Source organism: Anser brachyrhynchus, assembly GCF_964034855.1.
Source record: "Anser brachyrhynchus genome assembly, chromosome: 3".
Classification (NCBI taxonomy): domain Eukaryota; kingdom Metazoa; phylum Chordata; class Aves; order Anseriformes; family Anatidae; genus Anser; species Anser brachyrhynchus.
Genome location: NC_137696.1, coordinates 64556512 through 64581891, shown reverse-complemented (window position 1 = coordinate 64581891; position 25380 = coordinate 64556512). Strand labels below are relative to the sequence as shown.

Here is a 25380-nt window from a genome sequence, read left to right as displayed (position 1 = left end):
GAGAGTGAAAGAGCTCCAGTTCTCAGATCTGTTCAGAGTTTCTAGCACTAGTGACTTGGAAGTAGGTTTCTAAAACTCACGTTCCAGAAGAGAAATTATAAACTTGTATTCCTCAGGCTACTAACTAGAGAACAGTGACAATTTCACTCTCCAAGATAAAATTGTCTGCTCCCTCTAGCATGAGAATCCAGGTTTATCATTCCATCATCCTCTGTAAATGTGATTCTTGTGAACTAGTGTATAATCAACATTATGCATGACTATTTGTATTCACTCTATGACCAGATAACTATCATTAAAACCACTTTTAATGAAAAAGCAACACAGAAGTAGTAATCAGTTGATAAAAAAAATGTTCCTCCAAGATTTCAGGTGTGCAGAGCTGCAAGTTTACTTCAGAATAAAACACAGACATAGGGGAGAATCAAAACTTTTAGAGTTGTACTTGACCATATATTTGGACAAAGCAGAATTACACTGCATATAACAAACAGTAAAATTTCTTAAAAGTTGTTACAAATATTTTACTTTCTACCTGTACGATCATTAACATAGTTTACTATATCAAGATTTTTTTTCTAAAGGCTTAAAACAAAAAACAATCCCTCTAAACTACTTTCCAACAGTAAAATTTAAGTAAAATGCTTACATTCATTTGACAACAAAAAAAACATATTAAAAATGTTGTGGGGGTGGTGCAAAAGCTGCTCTTTCAGCTTTCTTCCAGGGTTATTCCTGTAGAAAGAAAGAAAATATTCTTTTTGTAAACTGTTCATATCCAAGTTCCAAAAATCTTTCAAAGTGATTTCCCCCTGGCCCCCACCATTACTTGAGTTACTGCAAGAAAAGTTGTCTAATCTGCAATTTACTAAGCTGTTTACCTTTTCCTCTTTGCGTCTGTCCTTTTCTTCATTGTTTTCCATTGTTTCTTCTTCATCTTCCACGATCCCATCCCCTTGGTATTTGTCATGTGTCCACTTTGGACTGCTACCTGACTTTTTGAAGTTAAAACGCCCTCTGCCACGCTGGAAGGTACCACGGCCCCTTCCTCTTTTGGCCCAATAATCCACACCATCATCTCTGTCATCATGCTACAATAATACCAAACGATAAGGTTAGAACACCTCTTTGAGTAATAGTACTCTAAACCAAATTTAGACTATAGATAGGAAAACGAGAGAACTTTAACAGTTCAAATCATCTATAAATTACATTATGAAGCACGTCCTCACAATTTATAATGCTATAACTTAAAACACCTTGATAAAATTGTTTTAAGGGCTCTTACTAGCTGTGGTCTACCTATCATGGGTAACAAATTGGCTCTGTCACATTTTTCAGTCATGAGAAATATGTACTCACTAGTTTTTAGCCCACCTCCCCAAAAAAACTATAAATTTTAATGGAAGAACCTCTAAGAATGTGCTTACGAAAGACATTTTTTATTTTTTTTTAACTTTAAGGCAGAGAGTTCTTTATACTTATTAAAAAAAAAAGCTAATTGAAGGCAGTTTTCAGGAACCTTGCTTTACCTGTGCAAAGTAGGGCAAATAAGTTTTAAACTACTTTAAGCTTATTAACCACAGAAACTCGATTGTTAATATTAGATTTCAGTTTGCCATCTTGCTACCAAATCCAGCCTTACACAGTTTAGCAAGTCTTCTGATGATTGCTCCATGCACTAGATGAACCCTAGATAATTACTTAATATAAAATGCTTAAAGCAAGGGACACCTACTTCCATTTTTTTCTTTTACACTTCGGATTTGGAAAAAAGTCCAAATTATTAAACGTATCACACCCAAAGAAAGCAGCTTAATAACAATTATACGTTATTATTAAGATAGTTACAGGGTAGCTTTTTTTAATAAACATTTTTGGAGATGAGAAAAGAATAATGGCTACAGTTGGTCAATTTGCTCTAGCTATCATAGAACTTCAGTGAATAGATCACCACATTTCTAGGTTTATAGGTCAGAAGAGTTTCTATATGGGGAGAGACAGGGAGAGAACTCTTTGAATGAACACAAATTGCAGTTGCGTTACTTATTGCACCTGTTACCGTATTATATATACCTGTTAACGTATTTGTGAAAAACTTAATGCTACAGGAGAAGGTCTCATATTCACTATATGCTTTTGATGATGAAGCAATATTCTTAGAAGTTTGCATTGTTAGGGAAACCAGCTGCAGCACAGGCTATGAATTCAGTTTACTAAGCTACTTACTGAGCAGTAATATCACCAGTCCTCCCCTCATAACCCAGATTGGAAAAAGACAAAGCTAATGTTGCTTTCTTATGACTATCACACTACTCAGATAAGAACAGAAAGGTTGCTAATAACAAAGTTGGCCCACATCCATCCACAGCTTTTCCTCATTTTTCAATTTTGCAGATTTCCAGACAAACGTAAAACAAAACTCAAGTGCCATACACAGATAAATCCAGGAAGATATAGCACACGTCTTTTTGCTTTAAAATTTGTTTTTAATAACCTGAGTATGCATTCTTCCCTACCTCACTGATGAACACGTTTTGGAGATGAACTATTATTGCCAGCCTGCTGCAGATAAGACAAGATAAGCAGAACCAGGCACTGCTACAATTCTGTTTTTTTCTTGATTATGTAACTACAGTCACTTTTTGTACATGCATGCGACTTCTATACTTGTAGCTGTCAATCTCCTTAACATCAGATACAAAATGCACTTGGAAAAAACAAAAGCATGCATAAGATATTGAGTTCTCTACACCCACCAAGAAATATTTCTTGCTTTTTGGGGTATATTCAGGATCCCATTCCTCTTCCTTCGGCCTCTTTTGAAAAGTAGTATTTGAGTTGCTGGGACCAGTATTTGTTCCAGCAAAGACTCCTCTGGCTCTTCCTCTGCCCCTAATTCGAAACTGATTAACCAAAATGTTATTTAAGCCATTTACATAAAACCACAAAGAAAAGCTCAAGTTTTCTGTTACTGAAAATGCTTGTTCTGTTCTTAATTACAAGTGTAAAACCATTTTAAAATTTACACATTACCTTACATAATATATTCAAGCATTCATTTTTATATAACGATTCTCTTAAACTTAAGAGTTGAAACACATTTGAGTTCTTGGTTTAAATTCACCTACAACCACCAAACAGAAATTTCCTTTGCCTGCTGGTAAAGCAACCTGTTGTAACAAAAGGTCACAAGAAATTTCTGAAGCTGTTTGCAGACAAAAAAAAAATTAGACTGAAGGAGAGGGAGAACTGTCGAGTGAAAGCAAAATCATTCATTGAGTCAGCCACATCTGTTATTAGAAAATTATTTTAGAGTACATACAAATCATGCAATTTTCAAGCAAGTGTCCACTTTGTGTTGCTCATTCTCAATTGAGATTCACTGTTGTACTTTACACCAAATTAAATTTCAGATGAGTAAACTCCTTACTCAGAGCATCAACACAATACACAGTGCAGAGTAACAACATCTGAAGGGAAAATAAGTATCTCAAGTGTCCTTTTTATTTTTATTATAAATCAACAGAATTTTGAAGTGTTAGAATTAAGAAGTCATGTCAATAAACAAAATTCTTAACTCAATATGCTGAGTAGTAATATATCCAGTTACCTTAGCATGCTAGTCCTTAGCTTGCAGAAAATAAAGATGAATTTATCCAGATTTCCCCCATTTAAGAGGAAAAGAAACGTTAGGCTGGGATATATTGCTTAAAACCTGCTGTCACTACAGAACATGCTTTTCATAAACAGCCTAATATAAAAACACAGAACTGTGGGATTTTTTTTAACTGTACAAAAACATGACTTGAAATTAATTTCATTTATTAAAACTAAGTATGTTCCATAAACACAGACAAAAAGATATAATTAACTAACTTGAAAAAGTAGCCCTATGCACACCTGCTTCCACTAAGCTCCAATACCTTTAATGCAAAATTTATGCTGGACAGCTTTAAAAGTACTTTGGAATCAGACTAGTAAACAGTCTAGTAAAAGGCTCACAAAACCTACAAACATACCACAGAAACAAAGTTGTTTGGAGAATCATTTAGAAAGTGGCATGACTACCACCTAATGAAATCTGCATAAGAAAGGAAAAGCTATGTTTCATTTCTAACAGCTTTGAAAGCTTTATGAAATTACACCGTAACGAGTAGTATCAGTGTGGAAAAAAGGATGAGGAGACAAGATGACGTCACAGCTACTAGTAAGATCGGCATTTCCCAGTATTAGTTCTTGGGACTGAATTCTTTAGGTGCTTTAAGAAGAGTATCTAGCACTTTCCTTGACACTGTATTAACACCTTTTTTTTCCAGGTTATCTTTCCAGCAAAGAAATACAGGAGGTGAAATCCACTAAGGTGTTGCCTTTATAGGCCTATTAATTGCAAAGCTCACCACAAAACTGACAGTGTACATTTTCTACAGGAAGAGAGAGTTCCTTTTAATCAGGCCTGTTATGCACAGAATCCTTTGGAAGTTGGATACTACTGATAATGTGAAAAGATTCCACTCATCTTTCTTTCTACATTCCTATTTCAAAACTACCCATAGCATTTATGTTTTTATACCATGTACAACAATTCTAGAATTAAACATTTTAGTCTGTCAGTAAGCATTAGTGAAAAATCAACACTTATTTACTACCACTGACAGCTTAGCTTAAATTAAGATTTCCCCTATCCAGCCACCCCAAGGTGTCAAGGCTTCCTGTTCTGGGGAAGATTCGCAACCAAAACATTTTCTTTAATCCAAAAGCAAAGCAGTATTTATTTGAATTCAGTCACTATTAGCCTGAATTACAAAGACTACACTACACTAGCCAATCCATAATCTTTCAATGCCACCCAGGCTGTAGCCCTAAGCAAAAGATTTAAGTCAACATGTTGTCCTTCCTATTTAGATTCTCCTGTTCAGACATCGTTTGGTCAGTAAGCCTATGAGTGACCACGCACATCATTAGGGAACATCGCCCAGTTATTTCAGTCAGAACTGGCAGGTGACAGCAGTTGAACGAGTAGATTGTTAATGAATTTCCAATTCATGTCTACTTAAATTTCATGTGAATTACCATCTTTCACAATATGTACAGTCTGGTTTTATAAAGCAGCAAGGCTGCCACTGAGAGACTTTTATGAGACTTTTTTCCAACTGATTCTCTTTGAGAGGGTTGAGTTCTGCTTTTGTTTAACGCTGCACTGTGTTTATTTAACCTTATGCACCCAGAAATTGTGCTGATATTGTCGTATCTGACACCTGTATCATCCACTCTTTATACATTTACGCTGCATAGCTATTCCTTAGTATAATTATATATAAGAATAACAAGAAAGGAGGAAAAAGACGCATTTTTAGTGTTAGAAATTTGGAACTCTGAAATTTTCTTAAGTAGCTACAAGCTGTTCAGATGGAAGATTTAAACCTTAACTAAAGCGTTGCACATCCCACATGCATTTCAGACACTCTCTTCTACAAAGTTGAGTACTACTACAAACAGTACTCAAGGTACATTCATACCAAACTATGCCTTTTCACCTTTTTTTATTTCTAATTACAGGCTACACAAAGGAATTACTAGAAAGAGAATGAAATTACTCCTAACCATTAAGTCTGACTTTTTTTCCACCTACAAATAGACATTTTTTTCATTAAGGCACTTTTTTTTTTTTAATAAAATGTCCATATATTTTCAATGCCTTTTCTATTGTTTCTTAACCTTTCTAATGCTGTTACATTTCCCAGTGGACTACCAGTAAGCTACATTAATATGCAATTTTTACCTTTAATAATTTTAAGACCACCATGGAGATCAACATGGCACTTCCCAAACCACATTCCAGAGCTAAATTAATATGCTTTCATCCTCACTGTGGCTAGTCCATGCTAGAGAAACAGTGAAAACTAGCAGTATACCACACCTCCTCTCCTCACTAGTTTTCAATATTAGTGTCTATTTTTCATTATGTGCCATTCTCTAACAAGTTACAGACATCACACACAAAGGATGGCAAAGCCAAATTGAAAACTATGGGGGGGGAGAGAACACAAACTGCAGGGTGTAAGAGGTAACAGATCACAAGATTTCATCTTTAGAGAAAGGTCAATTTTAATATTCTGTTAGGAAACAGCATAATTACAAGATAACAAGGAATTAACAAGAAACTGTATTTTCCCAACCTTACACTAGGCTCTCTAATAGTATGCTACTGTATATTTGTACACCAATTCAAACTTCTATTGGACAACGCTGGAAAAATGAAAGGCTTTACAAGCTTGGTACAATCACAAAAGAATTCAAGAACCTACTTCAAGAATCAATGCTACGAAAAATGTCTACCCTAACATTAAGTACTGCAACACCTTGTTTAATCTGTTATACTATAGTTATTGTTAGAGTCTTCATCATTTGGGGGAAGAACAGGAAAAGAGCAACTTACAAAGGTGCCTCTTGGCCTGTTGACTCCTGCAAAACCAGAGTACTCTTTCTGTTCATGGTGAGTTTTGAACTCTTCATCTCTTTCTTTCTTGCAATCCTTTTCTTCTCGAGAACTGGATGAGGAAGAAGATGGGGAGGAAGATGGGGAGGATCGAGCACGGTCTTGCTCTCTTTTTTGCTTACTGAAAAATAAAAAGATACACTGTGTGCTATTTTAAAAGTACTAGACAGTCTGTAACATGCTACACTAAAATGGCTTTATTTATATTTTACAAAAAAACTATCCCCCTTCCTTTTATAAAGTCGCATATACATTATGTATTTCAGATGTTAAGGTGAAGTATAGTTTCACTTTCCAGCCTCTTCTTACACATTTAAATGCACTAAATGTAGATTATTGCTAATGAGTTGGAAAGCAGCAGTCTGCAAACTGCAATGAGTTTTTCCACGTTTTGATGCCATGAAGAGTTTCTGTTACTTTTAAGATCTGCCTTTCTCTGAGGCAGAAAAACAGAAACCAAAGGGAAGAAAACCCTCAAGGCAAAGCCTTTATAGTACATTTACATAGTTCAGTTTGCACACTGTTTAGAACATATGGCTGCCCTATGTAGGTGCCTGTATGGAATTAGCCAGTGGAAGGTAATGTGGATACCAAAGTCAGAAAGTATATGGCAAACAGGAAGCATACATAAAAATTCATTGTATATCCAGTACAAAGCAGGAAAATAAATCCCAAAGCCAGACTTTCAGTAATCCCACAATAATTCTAATTTGACCCAACTTACAAGGTTTTTAATAATACTATTCAAAGGAAGGTTATACCTGAAGTAACTCTTACCACTGCTACACAGTATCCACTGAAATATGCTAACATTTTGTTTTCTTAAAAACAGCCCACTGGCTTTAGAAAAAAATAAAGATTCCCCTTCTCACCCATGTTAAACCTAAATATCAGTAGTATTCTCATACTCTGGGTGTTATGAGTTGAAAAAGTGCGGAATCAAGCATAACGAACCAAAGTTCTTACACAAATTGTTTATAGAAATGTACTGCATTGAAGTCCAACCTCCTGATGTAGCCTGGATAATAGGACAGATTAATTTGTCATTTTTTTTTTCAGTGTTAGCTTGCTATTCCAAAGTTTTTGTCCTCATCCACCATAAGCCGTGTAAAAGACAGATAATACATATTTGCTGTAAAACAAATAATTTTAATTGTTTAAATTTAAACGTTCCAGTATACATTGAAAATTGAAAGCAATTAAGCTTACAATTAAAAAAGGCTAATTGGAAGATAAAAACCTACGTAGAGATTTAAAATATTTACCTGTCGTCTTTGTAAGATTTGTAATCCTTGTAATCTTTTGAAGTTTTCTCCTGCTTTCTTGACCCACTGGATTCCCTGGAACCCTTTGAGTCTCCTCTCTCTTTACTTCGTTCTTTTCTACGGCGGTCAATGTCATGCCGAAGATCAGCAGAATCACACCTTAATTTTTTATCCCCCTGTAAGCAAAAATATATTTCTGAACAAAATTTTAAAATAAAACACCCAGAAGAGAATCTGGAAAAGCAAATTGTGCCTCCATTTTTAAAAAGGCAAGACAGAATTTACAACAAACTCTTCAGCACGCAAATTGACTTTAAGTGATGCCCTTTACATGCTAGATCTGTATAGAGAAAAACTAAAAACTTACATTTTAAACAAGCGTTCCCATCAAGCCAACACAATATCTATTTTTTGATGCAGACCAACGATAACATATTGTTTGGTAGGTTATTTAAGTATACGTTTTTTTCTGGTTAATTGTTTTTAGCAGAGCACAAGCACCTTATCAATTCAGCCATACTACTCACTGAGCACCTCAGTACTTTTTTTTTCTCCTCATATTCTTTGTCCTTGGGCAGTGTAGCACCACAAAATTTGCCAAGAAGTATCAAAAAGAAACGAAGGGTGGGAGAAAATATGACCTTATAAGCCACATTATCAATAGCTACATAGACTGGCTTCTTGGTAAGACGTTTTACTTAAAGAAAAAAAACATTCTGAAACACAAGTATTCTACATACTACAAATTATTTTATAAGATTACTGTACACAAACTCACATGAAGGGGAAGTTCAGATTCAAAGTGAAAAACATCACTAAGTTTAGAAATACACATATGACATTTACTCAGAACCTACTTTTTGACTTTCTTCTTTAAAGGCTCTCTCTTCACCTGCTAAACGGGTATGCTTCCTCAGGGCACTTGGAGAGATGTCAATTCTCCTAAATGAAAAATAAAAGCAGTGTCTAGCCATACAGGTACATGATTGTTTATGGCCTCACACAGTTCAACAGAAATCTGAACAACAAGGCACTCTTGCAGAAGAACAAACTTTCTGTATATAAAAAAACCCACCATCAGAATAGAGAAGAAAATTAAAAATTAAAAACATTGTTTCTATGACGTACACAAAAGAAATACATTAAACAGTTTGATTTTTCACATTTCAAGCAGAGCTTTCAAGATATACAAAGTATTTAATGAGCTATTTCAAAAGATCAGTGTATATATAGCCAATTCAAAATCCAGCCCCCCAAAAAATCATGAAAACTGACAGCTTGTTGTATAGTTAAAATTATTTATCAGTTAAAAATCTTATGAAGCTCAATAAGGAATATGGAGATAATATATCCTCACATGCAACACAAATACAGTACACTGCATCATGTAAGTAAAGCACATGATCAGAAACTACATCTGCATGCCTACCTTCTTACCTTTCAATCTCTCAGATTTCTCAAAAAACTGCTGTAAATTAACAGACACAAAAACTAAAGTAGTATGAGATGGAACATTCACACTGAAGAATAAAGATGCATGTACTGGGCTTCTTTTCATCTTCAAGACATATGCCCCTCAATATTTGAGCACTGCATGTGAGAAAAGTAAATATATCCTAAATGAGATAGAGGTAGAGAAGACATCTGCAACAAAGCCACAGATGAAGCCAGAGTTGGCTCAGATGAGTTTCCTTTTACAGTTTTTTTTCTCCATTTGTTTTTGTTTGGTTGTTTTTTGTATTTACATGGGAATTGAGAAATTATTCCATACAGATTAGAAAACATTTTGGCCTCTTAAAAGAAATATAAGCAGATATTATTATTATTTGAAATATATGCAATTAACGTATACCTATGTATTTCTGGGCTCTTTTGCCGAGTGCAGTGCTCTTCGGTAGCTTTTTGATACGCAGTGAACCTCTCATTTAGGGTCATTCCAGCTGACTTGAAGTATTGCTCTGTTGGTTACAATAGAAAAACACTGTTTCGTTAGTTTAATTCAACTGACAGGTATTTTACTCCTGACAGAAAGGCAAGTAGCAGGCAAAAATACAGTATTTTCAGTAAATATATCAGAAAGACAAGCAAGTGTGGGGTCTTCCCTATTCTTACGCATTCTGTAATCCCAACAAAGTAACAGTGCACAACATCACTGCAAGCCTACTTAGAACTACACCATGACTATTACATCTAATTTAAGCATTATTTACTAATTTGACTTGCTCATTTTCAATGACATTTTATTCTAATGAAATAAAGGAACAATTTCTTAAGTGATTTTCTACTTTGCCCATCAGACAAAATGAGGTCACTGAGTTATGAATACTTGCGAAAAGTGCATTTCACAATTCAACTCAACTTTAACTTAAAATAAGAGCTAATTCAGTGAACACACTTAAGTAATGTATGCTTCAGTAACTACATGAATGATCTAACAAGTCATTTCTTAAAGTAATACAATTTCTTGCTTTGAAGTTGTGATGATAAGCAATCCAAGACAATTAACACATCTATATGTAAATAAATTCATTTAAGCATCTGGCATCTTGGCAAACCTGACAACTTCTCTGACAAGTTTTCTCTTGCTTTCAGAGACAGTTAAATTAGCAACAGCAAACTCAAGTTTTTAAACCAGCTCAACAAATGTGTTTAAACGTAATATAGAAATACATAAAGTCATGAGCTATGAAATGTTACATATGAAGCAAGCTATCTGCTTAACAGGTCAACATACATCTGTATCAACTTACCGCCCGGCATCCAGTATTTGTCTCATAACCAACCATTAAAACTTGAAACGGCCACTACAAGGGTAGTGCCTCAATCATAATTCCATCAAACACAGGAATTTGAGCTAGCAACTCTGTTTTTATGCCATTTTTGCCAGGAAGACAGAAGGTTCAACTTTGCCTGTTTGGCATCTGTATCTTTCAACAGCTATTTTACTTTTGTAACATGGATTTTGCCATTTCAAAACACATTCCAGGACCTAGTTACAATGAAAAAGAAAACATCACTGGGCATTTTCAGCTCTACATTAATAAAGAGCTGTTCAGACTGGTCGCATCACACCAATAATGAACAGAACTTCATTTTGTCAAAAGAGTTACTTAAATCTGATCATAGACCACAGCACATCTGAAATGCATAGAGAGGTTTTTCTTTTCAAAAAACAGCCATAACTTTACACATACCAAAAACTTGATCAGATACTGTTAAGCTGTCATATTTAACAGTAGATTGTTTAACACACCAAAGTTCACAGGAAAACAGTTCATTTTGTGATCAACATGTGAGAGTTTCAGTAATATTTCACCTACAGCCTGCACGTGTGCCATATGAGCCAGTATTTACAGAAGCTCTCATTGGGTCTATCCTTCAGTCTCTTTACTTATCAAGAAAAACAGATAATTTTATAACAAAGTTTTTTATACTCTAAGCAGGTGTCCCAATAATATTTTCAATCTAATATATTGACAATCTATTATTGCTATTACTTTTTTCTTTGCAAGTAATTCAAAATGCAGGAAGTCATTTGGTCTTAGTCACCTAAAGTTATTTTGAAAACAAAGACTTTTGAGGGAACCTTAGCACATACCTCTAGCACCAAAATCTTTGCAGTTTTATACGCTGAAGTATCTTTAAAACAATGCTTATAGAGAGACACACTGAAACTTTGGATTTTAAGAAATTATCTACTCTTCAATGAGAAGACTTTAACAGTATGCGACCTAAATAAAATACATCCACTTTGTCAGATTTTTTCCGCAAGGAATTGTTTACGTTTTCTTATAGTAAGCAACGGCCACTACTGCTAAATTAGAAAATAATTAATATATAATTTATTTAGTGGAGATTTAGCCAATGCCAACTTCCTACCGTGAAGAATTTCCAGGTGAAATTTTTGTCTCTAGTATTACTATGCTCTCAAATAAGAATAAAATGAAGTACCAGTGTATTTTAATGTCGTTTAGAGCATGATTTCTTACACAATTTCTATTTTGAGACTATAAAAGTGCTTTCTAGTAAACACCTGGCGATGAGCTCTGAGGTGCCCCAAAAGGAGATGCCATTGTACTTACAGGGCAAAAGACACCCATGAACCCACACTGTACCCGTTAATATAAAATTGTACGTTAAAGATACTCAAATAAAACTGAAGAAAAAGACCAATGTAGTACACTTGAGCTTCACTGCAAAAAAAAAAAAATCAAACTTTGTGCTACTTTAGAATTTATCAAGAAACATAGTATGACTGCTATTATGCTCTACATCGCTTACTTTTTGATACTTGCTTCTGTCGCTACTTATTCTACGTGTACCTCAAAAGGAAAAGTCTGTCTAAATCAATATTAAGAGGGCTGCAATCTTCCCATACTAGAGACAGCAAACAGTCTTAAATGCAGTTGTCAGATGTGTATATTCAGTATGGTAAACTGAACACATACCTTTGACATGATGAACCAAGGACACTATGTGCTGAATAAATGACTCTGACGTGCTTTTGCTGGCCTGTGGCAACTTAATGTGGTCAAAGATGGATCGGAACTCTTGCTCCTTCTTGACGGAATGGACAAGTGTGCTAGCAAGCAGCCTGTCTTTAGTCAAGGAAGCAGGTCTAAAATGCATCAACAACAAAAAAGACACACAAAAAGAAACCACTAGTTTAAATAAAGATGAGCGACACTGCAAGCAGATGGAGAACCACTTTGTCAAGCAGAATAATTTACCTATTGGAATCATCAAGAGGTACTGGTGCCATTTTGAGTTTAACTTCAGGACGATGGGAGTCACTGGCTATCATTTTGATCCTAAGTGGGCTCTCCTCTCTGAAGGTGGATTTTTCTCTCGCATCCAGATTCTTGTGTAGAGGGGGACTGTAATCAAAGAGTTCTTTGAGCTTTTCAGACTTTACCTGCTCAGGTGACTGAGTTTCTTTCTTCATCGTTCTCTCAGAACTCTTGTCTTCTTCCTTGTGCTTATCTTTTGTTGCACTAGGCCTTTCCACTACATAGCCAGTCTCTTTAGGCTTATAACTTTTCTCGTCTCTAAATCCATCGCTCTCTCTATTGCCCTTCATTGTTATTTTAGATTTGTATTTGGTTCCTTCCTCCTCAGCATTCCGATGAGATGCAGTAGGAAAATTTTTACCCTGATCTGCCAGGACAGACTTTCTGAACTGTCTGTAATCCTCTGTCTCCTCTGTGTCCTCCCCTTCAGAGTCATTAAACTTTTCTTTCCCAGTCTCTTTATCAACGAAATAATCTAAAGTTTCCTGATCCTCCCATTCCCTTTCTCCCTCCGTCCTCCCTTTTTCTGATCCTCTCTCCTTCTGGGCCTCCTTCTCCCTGGTATTACCCCTATCAAGCAGGTATACTCTAGACTCTTCATCTGTGTACCTGTGGATAGCAAAGAAGAGACTGGTAACTCTGGATTGCATTCATTCCAGTTCACTTGCATTCCTCTTTTGTGTCATTCCCACACCACCAACTAGAAAATACATTCCTCCAAGCCATTCAACTTTAGCAAGTAAGTTTCTACACACCATTAATACTGTACCAACTGCCATTTATGTACTACTGGAAGCATCTGAAGAAAATAATGCCTTTCCGTAGAACATGTAGAAATTGTCCATTCAAGTTTATAAAAAGTTAGAGGTTGGTTGGTTTGTTTATCCTGGATTGGTACACAGCTTCACATACTCTTATCTTACACCAGCCATTTTTTTCCATCAAGTTCACATGAACTTTGATAACTCAAATGTGAATTATTCTGACACAGACTTAATTCTTCATTCACTACAGTCTGTATAAGCAGGGGACCTTCAGAAGGCAGCTCTCCTACACGCCAGAGAGCTGTATGTCCTAACCACATTTATAAATTAACGATTTTAGCCACTGCCTTGTCTATACACTATCTTCACATAGGTCCAGCTGCAATACATCTAACCTAGAGCAAGTCAGACGTCTGTTCTTCTATCAGGATATTTTTACATAATAAATCACTAACTGGACAAATTCATTTAAAAACATGTAATCAAATCTATACAGCATAATCTTCACCATAGTTTACCTTTGTTAATTTTGTCTATAATTAATTTTGTAAGAAATCCACTGAAGTACATAGTACATTAGAAAGGAACAGTCTAGCAACAGTAAGATTTTTACAACTTTTTTCTTCCCAATTACTACTGTATCAAATATATCAAATATCGAGCATAACAATTTTCTGCTATTTGGAAAAATGTACATTCCACTTTAAACACATTGTCCCTTTTATCGATAGGATTGTATTCCAAGAATATCAAGACCTACCCTCTTTCTTAAGTAATGCAAGTCAAGGCATCAAAGTTGTCATACTTCACCATACAATAAGCAATGAATGCTGCTTATGTTAACAAAGAAATCATTGCGCATCTGGGTTTTCAAACTTCCAGAAGATTTGCATTTCAAATTACATGAAGCATTAAAATGTTAAAGTACTTGAACAGAAGTCACTGTCAAACAGGCATGTCTGATCCACTAATCCAATTGAGATTTTTCTTAACAGTGAATGGGATACAGGCAAATAAACTGTGAAGGAACAACACAAAACAAATTTTCCTCAAGGATATAGGTCCCTATCTCCGCTAATCTTTTGCCAATAGCTTGAAGAGTCTTTAAGGAGGAAGCTCAATTCCAACCAGACTAAAATTAGTAAAAATATTCAAGAGAATCCCAGCCCGAATTTCCAAGGCACAGTGATGATCTTGTCAAAACTCTGTTACAGATAGCATTTTAAGATGCAATGCTAATTGTATAGTTTAATTCTTACCTTTTCAGAAACTTTCCACCTTTTGCAGTTTCCTGCTCTCCAGTCTCAGGATAAAATGAACGTGCTCGAGGCTCCTCGCGGGGAGCGCTCTGTGATGGGATTGTCTTTGCAGGGCTTCTCCTCGAAGGGATGTGATGCAATGGGCTATTCTGAGAAGGACTATAACGGCTAGAACCATTTCCAAGAGAACCAGAGCCAGACCTCTCAGGACTATGCTGAATGGAATGGGAATGTTGAGGTGTGTCCTTTGCTGAGTGGACTGTGCTAAGCAAAGGGGCTTCAGAGCAAGATGAACTCTGACTAGGTGGGGTGGCAATAGAAGGGCTATGGGGTGACCTTGGACTGTTATCATACGCTGAAAGGCCAGGCCAAATGTCGCCGGAAGCTGCTGATGATTTGTTAAAATCGTCAAGAGACTCTGATGGGTCATGTTCAAATGTATCTTTCTGTTCATCTTGTGATTTATTTTTCAAAGGGCTATCTTGCAAAGGAGCCCCTTCAGTTTTCTTTGCCTGCTTTTCCAGAGACCCACGTCTTTTGGAAGAGACAGGTGATTTGCTGTATGGGGATGAAGAACGAGATGAAGAGGACCTTGGGGACCTGGAAGATCTGTAAGATCGACGAGATCTGCTCCGGGACCTCTGTGAAGACACAGACCTTCGCTTTGGACTTCTGGAACGTGAACGGCCACGCCTAGGACTTCGGGAGTGTCTTCGGTTCCAGACAGGCCTATAACCTCCACGATGGTATCTACCACCTCCTCCTTGATAATACCCTCTACCTCTTCCTCTGTAACCATAGGGGCGTCTCATTCCTCTATTATTCCTGTAATCTCTGCGATAATCTCTAGAATACATACGATCCCTGCTGCGAGACCGTGAATACGTCCTTGAACGAGACCTAGAACTAAAATTAAAAAGCAAATGTTAACATTTGACAATCAGAGAGAGGAAAAGTGTCTCAAGACTAAATGCAGTCAGAATTGTAAAGAAGGCAGACTAACAGTCTTAAAGTAAATTCTTCAATATATCTTCATTATTTATTCCTGTCTCAAAAAGGATCTTAATAAACATTGGTTCTCTAAGGACTGTGAAATTTAAGACTTCAGCATCACAAGATTAAGACATTACCAGCCTCAATGGTTTGCCCTGCTATTTCATTAGAGATTATCACCACTCTGGAGCATGGCATTCAGTTCCTCAGCCACCACCACGGTTCACAGCCTGGACCATGAAGTTTCATCACCTCCAGTTTAATTTATTATGCCAGCAGACAGCAGCAGCTGGTGAGACCATAAACATTAAATTCAGCCACTCCTTTTATTAGAGATTGTAACATCCACTAGTAAGAAAGTGGAGGAAAAGGCTGGAGGCAACTGAGAAGACATGGCACAGAAAAACTTATCTGCAGAAGCCTCAAGTTACTCCAGATCTGAAAAGCTATGTGACAAAGACAGAATAAGCCCCAGGGAAAAAAAATGGACAAAGAAAACATCATGTGAAGGGGGAGGGGAGAATGAAACCAACCACAATACAAGAAGAAACACTGGTATTCTGATATTGTCCTGAGATAAAGGAAAAGGGCAAAACAGGCAAAGAGTAAACAATTAGAATTAGTTACATTCACAGCAGAATTTACCTACTGCCTAAAATGAAGTAAAATACTAGGTTCACTTTTGCCACAGATTCATGCAAGTGTAAAATAATTATGATACAAACCCCAATATACTATAAACAACTTTTCATGCAGTAAGTAAGGCATCAATTTACCTGTATCTCTTTTTTCTAGAGTGTGATCTGGATCTTGACCTAGAGCTGGACTGAGATCTGGATTTTGATCTCGAAGAATGTGATCTAGAATTAGATCGACCCATTTTTCCCAGTAGATACACTCCTTCCCAAATGGAAAAGCAGTGAGGGGAGGGGAAAAAGAGGGAGGAAACTATTAGAGACCATGTAAGTAATATAAATGAATATGGTTTTTATATCCTAAAATTATAATATTAGAAAGAGGTATAACATTTCCTAAACAAAACAACTTTGGAGACAGTATGAGTACATTTATTAATAACTTAAATCTCAATTTATGACATTTTAAAGAACCTAACAATTTAACACAGCTACAGTGCAAGCAGTTTGTTTGAGAAGATAACAGTTGAAGACTTCCCAGGTTTAATTGCAAACTGATCCTAAGGAAGGAGAAAGGTAGACAACACGAAAAAAAACATTTCTACAAATTAAGACAGAAAATGTGAGTCTGGACTATTACATATTTGTGATCTAAATCTGAACTAAACCTAATCTAAAACTAAATTTAAATCTTCTATTCATTTTATATAGTTTACAGTTATCACAATAAAATACTGCCCAGACCTGCCAAGTTTTTGTTTTGCTGTTGTTTCATTTTGTTCCGCAAAATGAAGGCACCACAACTCATCTGTCTGATCCAATATTCCACCAGTCAATATATCCACCCCACACCTTATTTTTTAAACTACTTGTAAAATCCCTAGCCAACTAAGATTTTAACAATAACTTGATAAAGAATACAGCTCACAACAGAATTTAACAATCTTCAGCTGAACACAAGATTATAAGCATTGAGTCCTAACTAAATGGAAATAATCTCATAATAGACTTTCCAATAGATCTTTTTTTATGTACAGTCATAAGAAACATTTAGTATCTATTATTACTAACCATAAAAACACACCTTTTCTTTTGCAATCACTAAAAAAAATGATTTCGTTTAACTAATAACAACTTTGCCTCATTAATATTTTCTTTTGAAACTGCCCAGCTTTAAAAATAGCGAGTGACATGAGAAAACCTCAATATAAACTGTTGACAAGTAACTATTCACATTTTCAGGCCTTAATATGCTCAGTATTTACAATTATTAATGTTTAATAACCCTTAAAGCAAACTTATGTATTGTAAACAAGAATAAAAGCCCCGAATTATTGTATTGAAAATACAAGCTCAACATAATAAGCATTCTTTGTCACGAGGAAATTTACATAATCTTTCTTGTTACATGGGAGATGTAACAGTTATGTAAAGACAAATAAACAGCATTGTAGCTTAATGTTAACAAAATTACAGAGATTTTATACCCACATAAGCAAACCTGAAAGAAAAAAAAACAGACCAACCTTTCCCTTATCACTGGTCACTTTTGCCCCATATAACTTTCCCCCGTCAGAGTAGCAAAGAGTTTGTGTGGCCCCAAAGAGATAATCTCATCTGAAACCAGCCCAGGGGAAAAAATATAATAAATAATATATATAATTTTAATTAGAAATCTAGTTTAGGCTAAGAAAGATTATTTTTTTTTTTTAACTTGGAGAAGAATATGTTGTAAGCTGTCTATAACTTGCTCCTTCCATTAAAAAAAAGCAAACTCACATAACCTATACTCAGAAGGTTGGTTCTAATTCCTTGGGCTCAATTAAACTCACAGAAGATGGACTATAATCTCCTATGTTTAAGTGTTTCACAGGCAACAAATTTAGAGTTTTAAACTGTTGCAAGACATGAAGTATACTGATTTTCCTAGAGCGATAGAAAAAAATGTTTTGCTATTAAAAAGAAATTTCAGGCCAAACTTTACATGTGCAATAAGTTTAATACAACCCAGTCTCCGTTTTAAAAGAAAAGGAATGTTTGATTTTCCCAGTATTTAACAATAACACTTGCATTCTTATGTAAGACAAGTGTGTATACACTGTACAACAGTTGACCTTTACAAGAGTTGCATTAATTTCAGAGATTTACATAGTTCAGTTTATCACAAGCACAAATTTTAAGAAAACAAAATCAATTCTCATTTTAAATGTTTGAGTTCAATCAGAACATTTAAAAATAGAATTAAATTAATCTTACCTCAAACTGTTGGTCGGTGCCAATGAAGCAATTATTTCAAAATTCTCTGTTTGTGCTTTCAGCAATACTGATCCCTATAGAATGGAAAAAGAGACTGTCAGAGATACGCACTTTTACTAAAAGATCAGTAACTCCTTTTGCTGAAGTGGTTCAAACATTAAACTGTTTATCATGAAAAGGTAACACTTCAGAAATGGCAAATTTACTCCTGGACTGGATGAAGCTGCATGTTAAAGACTGGAGCAGCTCAAGGGTTAGCCACTGCCAAGGGGCAAGCCCTACTTCCCTTCCATTTGTGATCACTCTTCCTTCTGGCTTGCTTCCAGTCCTGCATAGCCTTCGCAACAGCCCTCACACCCATCGGGTCCTTCAGCGAGAAGGCTTCTGACACCCAGAGACCACTTCATACGGCTAGGTCAACTAACTGGCTTCATGAAGGCCCAAACAAGTGCCACAGCTGGGTTGTGGGGGAAGAGAACAGCACGCAGCCAGTTGGACGGGGCAAAAAGAACAGTGACAGACTCATACACAACTTTGAGTTCTAACATACAGCCTTGGACTTATCTGGAGTAATTTTTTTTCCCAAAAAGGATATTGGGCTGGGAATTTAGCGCAACAATAAAAGCTTTATTTTTAGGTTTCTCTGCAGCAGTTATACAAGCATTACTCTGTTATAGTTTATTTAAAATACATATACATGACTTTAAATAACCAACATTTCTTTCTTCAGAATTCTTCAGAATTTATTTTTTTTCAGGAACACAAAGCATAACTGTAATAATGAAATCAGTCTCAAAAGTACAAACTTTTCACTGGTCTCAACCTAAGTTACCTCAAAGCCTTACGATACACACACAAATATGCATACATATGTGTATACACATTTGTAATCTGACTTGACATTAAGAAAGCTTCCAAATTCCGCCAGTGACTCCAAATTTTGTCCCAGTTCAATACAGACAGATCTCCCAGAAATTCTGCATCTCAATTTATTCATTAAAGCCAAAGCCAGAAGACGTTCACTGCTCCTCTATCATGCTTGTTCAGACGTTTTTAATGTTTCCCTCATCTAAAAGAAATGTAGCACTTGTTTTTATAAATCCTACTATCAAAATTCCACTTACCATTCACTAGTAGTGACCAAGATATTTCCAATTTCTATAAAACACATGCTTTAATAAGAATAAGTTTTTACTTCTCATCATCAGCAAGCATGAGTCTCTGAAGGAGTACAGTAGTATCGGACCATTTCAGATCTTGTCTAGACAAAAGGCGAGATGATATTAGCTAGCAAAGGTTAATTAAGGCATTCAGAAGTCTAATACAGAAAAAGCAATACAAACTTCAGCTAAATGGTTGAAGTTCAGTCCTAGATTTTAAAATCAATATTTAACACACTTCAATGCCATCTTTACTTCCAACTTTTTATTAAAAATAATCAGTGTTAACTGAAATTCAGAATCCTATTTTAGACGAGCTTTCATGTCCTAGGGATACAGAACAAGACAGTTACTTCAGCTTTAAAGCCTCTAGGCAGTAGGCAGAATCTTAAATTACTGTAGCTCAAACCCTGGCAACCACTTCTGCACAAGTTTTAGGAATTCTTCCAGCAGGTGGAAAAGGCGATAAGTAGCTGTTTTCCTTTTTTTATTCTCTTTTTTTGTTTTTTCAAACAGACCCTGGATATACCATGTCGAACCATGACAGCTAAAATGTATCTACTACCCTTCTTGATAAGGACTTTAAGATAAAAAATATATATAAAATATTGAATTAAAATAGAAAAAGAAAACGAATACTGAATAGAAAATTTCAGCTATTTTCAGCTTTGTTTCCATTTAATTGTAGCAGGTAAAAGCTTGACATGCAAAATCTCTTTTTTTTTTAAAACAACTCTTAAGAACAGAAGTCAAAAGACTGTTTAGCTGGTTTTTGAATAAAGGTTTGCCTATGTAAATATTCTTACAATATGAAAGAACTGAGAAATTGATTAACCTCTCTTAAAGCTCATATTGGTACATCCAGAACTATGTAGGAAAACAGTTCCATTATAACAGTAAGCTTCTACATGCTTCACTCTTCTGCAGAAAGTAGGTATTCCTCTGAAAGTGTCACAACTACAAAACATCGTTTTGTGGTATCATACAAATCACCTGCAGCCTCTTCCTGTGGACTCTCCTGTGCCCTGTCACAGTCTGAAGTTGCAATATCATGTCAGGTAACAACAAAAAAGAGGTGCTGAGCATGGTGCTTCTAAGCAATAACATTGAAATCCCTAAAGCAAAAGGATAGCTCTCTGTTCGCTGCACGAAGCTCATCTCTGGACCAGCCTCAGAAGAGACCCAGAGGCTGCAAAGGTGCACATGAATAATGGGATGCAAGATGTCGTCATCAACACCGAGTATTTTAAGAAGCAACAAAGACCGCTAGAAACACAGTCTATACCTGAAACACCAATGCTGTTCTGGCCACACAAAATTCTTTTTCCCTTGCTTTCTACCCTACGTGTGGAGAAAGAGGTGCTAGGCTGTCAAGCATTTCACCCCAATGCTAGAAAAATCTGGGAATTATAAAGGAAGCTGCTGCAGCTCCACAATACTTTAAATCAGAATAAGCTGGCACCACTAGTGTAAAGGAACAGTCCCACCTTTCCTACCTTTTGTTAGCTCCGTTCCTGATGGTCTTCTCCAGCGAAAGGATTTGTGCAGCCACACTGGGAATTGGCTCACAAAACATGGAACACCAGGACTGGTTTCAACACAAGTGACTTTTCTGATATGGCTCATGACACAGCCTCACAAACACTTGGCACAAAAAGCCCCAAAAACTTGGGCCAACACAGGGGAAGTTACAATAGCCAGCAGCCAGGACTGCTTCCTTTGGCAGCAGCACAATCCCCAAACTTCTCTGAAACTAGCCTGGGAAAAACCACCAGCAGCAATCAACCTGGATCTTTAGCTTTTTAACTTAAAAAAAAAAGTGTAGGTTGCTGTGTCAAGGTTTGTTTTTCCTTCTTTTTTTTTTTTTTTTAAATGAAATTAATATTGGGCCACATCCAGGACCACAAAGAGAGTCAAGAGAGGTTTCTTACCATAACAGCATATGTTTGAGTGTCTTATACCAGCCTGAGCCAGTAAGCATGACCACCAAGCAAAACAAGATACACAACAGGATCAGGCTTATCCTACTGCAAGCAAAACAATGAAGAGGAAATAGCATTTGCTATGTTCGAAAGAAAAATAAAGGACAAAAAAGCTAACACTGACATTATTTCCAGTTTCTTTTAAACATTACTTTTAAGAGCCTCTACTTACGCCACTGATGTTAAAGCTTTCAGAGTACGGAGACCACAGATAAAACCTATCAGCTAAACACACCAACCTGGCAGCTCTACACCACATGGAAGTCTTTGACGACATTTTAGGACAGCTACCCAATTTACATTAGCAAACCACTATATTTTAGCTGTATTTTACTTACACTTATTTAGTAGCCTATATTACTCTTGCTTAAGCATTACTTGAAACCTGCCAGCAAGATTTAAGTCAAAAATCTTGTTAAAGTAATTCACAAGCTGTTGCCAAGATGCATTTTCATTCAGAGATTCAAGCTTACAAAGAAATAAGGATTATACAACCTGGACAAAACAACAAGGGGGGATAGGACAACCTTCAAGAAATCACACAGTATCTGTAACAGTCGCTGCTAAATTAGAAGTCAGTCTTAATGAGACAGTAGTGTATGGCATCTATTCAGTGCTATTCACCTGCCACAAAATAACCACACTTTCTTATCCATTCTCTACATCCCAGCCTTTTTTCATATGCAAAAAAAAGTCCACAAGCTAACAGCAGTACATCACAAGTAAGAACAGAACACATTTCAGCAGTGACTGTAAGATAATCATTGCCTAGAATGCTACAAATACTAAACTACCATAATGAATTTAACTAAACTATCTTGGGTAGTTCAAGTAAGAGCTAATAAACATTTTTCCCCCTCTTATTTTCTTCCTGTGTAAGATCATCTTCACAATGCTCACACAGTTACAAAGACTAAACAGACCCACATAAAAATTACAGCACAAGAACTCAACTGAAACAGTAAAATATACAAGGAATGTTTGTACATTCTATGTACAAAAAATACATTATTTTCCTAAATTATTTTCTTTATAGAAAACAATTTAATTGTAAATTAAGTAAAAACCAGCATCCAGATATTAACAAAATCAGTTCTGTAAAACCATCACATGATTGACAGCTGTTCTTTGATGTAAAACAATAGGCAAATATTAGCATGTTTCTCCTCTAACAACACGGAAATCAAAATGACTATTTCTAAGAATTTTGTCTATACACATAAAGGCGTTGGTGTGTTTTTCGTTATCCTAAGCAACAGGATATCTAACCTTGTTTTGTTTTTCTGTTGTTATTTAACAGTGTTTTGATATGCCCTTAGAGAGTGGTTTCTATGATCCCTTTGCAGAAGCCTGTGAGCACGCTGTGAACACAAAAAGGCTGTCTTCCTTCCCTTCCTTACTTGTGCCAACGCTGATATTCACCTATGTGCTTGGTGAGCTGGATCAGTGAATTGATCCAGGACAAAACTACTCTGGAGAAAAAGACAAGGCTGACTTTTGAGCCACATCAGCTTCCAGACCCAGCTTACAGCAAGGCTGTGGGAGGGCCAGTGCCAGCACAACGGCAAAGCAGCAATGCACTTTTTCACAATACCTTTGGAAAAACTCTCCCAGGTCAGACCGAACACAGCTGTAACCCGAAGACTTACATTCTTCAGTAGTTTCCTTCACCTACCTCTGCTACAAGTAAACAAGCCCCAAATGCTCTGCGGCATTCCTCAAGCCCGTACACCACAATTGCTCCTTCACAACCAGCCTGAACCTAATCCATCCAAATACCCGCACCCTAGCTACAAACAACAGCTCCCTGCTGACCCTTTTTAAATTCCTAAAACCACTCCAAGTTTTCTGCATCCCCAATGGCAACAGGAGCTTCTCCCCATACATGTGCTGTGCCACATCCCCAAGAAAGATACCCTCAGCTACAGCCTTCACCCATGGCCCTGCTGTTAGAGCCAGGCCCACAAAAGCCTTGCTCAAGCTGCGGAGTCAGCCGGTGCTCGAGAGAGGCCGTCACTGCCGAAGTACTGATACATGTAAGGCATTAAACCTCTTCCTGCCATTCAGCACTGCCTGTCATTCAACGCCAGAAGGGATGAGTAGGAGGAAGCAAGTCCTACCCTCCCTGCCACAAGAAGCTGCGTGCTTGAAGCGCTCCTCTAAGCCAGTCTTTGCCCCTTCTTATTTAGCCCCTTTTTGTCTAGGGCAATGTGAAGAGAAAGAGAAAGGAGGAAGAGAAAGACAACAGCGAGACAGCATTTTCCTGGAACCCCACGCTCTAAATCGATCCCTTCCCACACTGAGAACAGCTATTCCGAGGGACGGTTTTATACACTTACAATAAACCAACCATTACTCAATCAAAACTCCTTTGTTTTGCATGCCCCTGGGTCCTTCTGTAGTAAAACGTAACAGCTACTGCCAGGGCCTAACTCTGATCTTTGCGATAAACAAGTGACGAGATGTAGCACCTTAGTAAAGGATTGCTACCACAGGCTGAAGAAAGATACCATTTTTTTTGTCAGAAAACCGAAGATCGCGAAACAGACAATAAACAAAGGGCAAGATGCTGCACAGGCTGCAGAGCACGCACTAGAACCGAGCAGGCCCCTCTCAGCAAGGGGCTCAAAACCCACTGCAACCCCCGACTGACGGTACTTCTGGGCAGGGCGGCTAAAGCTGAGGGAAGCGCGTTGTATTTACGGTACCAGCGCCTGACCAGCACTCACCCCCGAGGGGAAGCTCCTGCCACAGGCCCGATCCCGCGCAGGGCTCACCCCTATCCCCTCACGGCGCTCCCGCCTCACGGCGCTGCCCCTCACGGGGGGGGGGGGGGGGGGGCGGGGGCAGGCCGCCCCCAACCCCGTCCCCTCAGCTCTACCTTCGCTCCCGGGGGGGCTCCGCCAAGGGGCGAGGCCGCCGGGGCCCGGCGGGGGCCGCCTCAGGGCGCTGAGGGCCGGACCCGGCCCCTCCTCACCGGGGGGTGTGGGGGAAATGGCTGCGGCGCGCGGAGGTCACGCGGCGGGGAGGGGGGGAAGGGCGGGGCGCATGCACGGCGAGGGGGGGGGGGGGGCGCCCCTCAGCCGCCCCTCAGCGCGGCCTCTTCCTCCTCTTCCTCCTCCTCCTCTTCCTCCTCCTCCTCCCCGTCCCGGTCCCCGCCGCCCCGCGCTCACCCTCCGGCCGCGCGGTGTCACGGCAGCCCGCCGGCCATCTCCCGTCGGGGCGGAGGAGGCGGCGGCGGCGGCGCGGGGCCCTCACAGGAACGAGGCACCATCGGCAGCGGGGGGGGGCGGCCGCCGCCGAGCCGCGCGTCACATCCGCCAAGGGCTGAGGTGGGGGGGGGGGAACGCCCGCCCCGCTCGCCGCCCCGCCGCCATCTTGGTTGTGGGTAGCCGGCCGCAAGGAAGATGGCGGGCGGCGGGGCGGAGCGGGGGGGGCTGCGGGTCCCGGCGCTGCCCTGCTTACCCCGCCGTGCCCCGTCCTCTCCTCTCCTGCCCTGCCCTGCGCTATGTCCCCCGCCCCATCGCTGCGCCGAGCCCCGGTGGCAGCAGCCTTTGTCCCCTCCCGCTCAGCCGCGAGGAGAAACCCGCCGGCTTTCCCCTCACGTCGTGGGGGTGCGTGCCGCGGCGGCGTTACCTGCCGGGCAGGGAGCGCGGCCATCCACGGGCGGTGCCTGAGAGCCGCTGGCTGCGAAGCGGGGCCCGGCCAGCGGCTCAGCATCAAGCGGCATTGGCATCCGGCGGTGCCGCGTCCCAGGAAGGAGATGGGCTCGCGGCA

The 25380-nt window shown here is 38.4% G+C and overlaps 1 protein-coding gene across 9 annotated transcripts; it reads right to left on the bottom strand.

Annotated features, from left to right (window-relative positions):
• Positions 1-366: 366 nt before the first annotated feature.
• Positions 367-25380, bottom strand: BCLAF1 (BCL2 associated transcription factor 1). 9 transcript variants are annotated; one of them, XR_013948588.1, is made up of 14 exons: positions 25240-25380; positions 18462-18535; positions 16347-16470; positions 14578-15483; positions 12495-13163; positions 12213-12382; positions 9617-9722; positions 8622-8706; positions 7765-7940; positions 7466-7631; positions 6440-6620; positions 2760-2906; positions 882-1091; positions 367-735 (listed from the first exon to the last, which is right to left on the bottom strand). XR_013948588.1 is itself a non-coding variant. In XM_080585388.1 (14 exons), exons 4-14 carry the CDS (start codon positions 16448-16450, stop codon positions 730-732), a joined length of 2760 nt encoding a protein of 919 aa, XP_080441514.1. In that variant the 5' UTR covers positions 16451-16470; positions 18462-18535; positions 19586-19722; positions 25240-25379; the 3' UTR covers positions 367-729. The 9 variants fall into 9 exon arrangements, 8 of the variants coding, with proteins under 8 accessions (XP_080441514.1, XP_080441515.1, XP_080441512.1 ...); XM_080585388.1 differs by lacking the exon at positions 7466-7631 and adding an exon at positions 19586-19722 and having other exon boundaries at positions 25240-25379; XM_080585389.1 differs by lacking the exons at positions 7466-7631; positions 25240-25380 and adding exons at positions 19586-19722; positions 24333-24602.

Excerpts from the sequence above, each read along its gene's own strand:
- BCLAF1 (XM_080585386.1), bottom strand. The coding sequence starts at position 16,450 with ATGGGTCGATCTAATTCTAGATCACATTCTTCGAGATCAAAATCCAGA. Across the intron at positions 13,164-14,577 it reads GGTGGAAAGTTTCTGAAAAG|GTACACAGATGAAGAGTCTA; the intron begins GTAAGAATTAAA and ends TGCTATCCACAG. Across the intron at positions 12,383-12,494 it reads CCTCTTGATGATTCCAATAG|ACCTGCTTCCTTGACTAAAG; the intron begins GTAAATTATTCT and ends GATGCATTTTAG.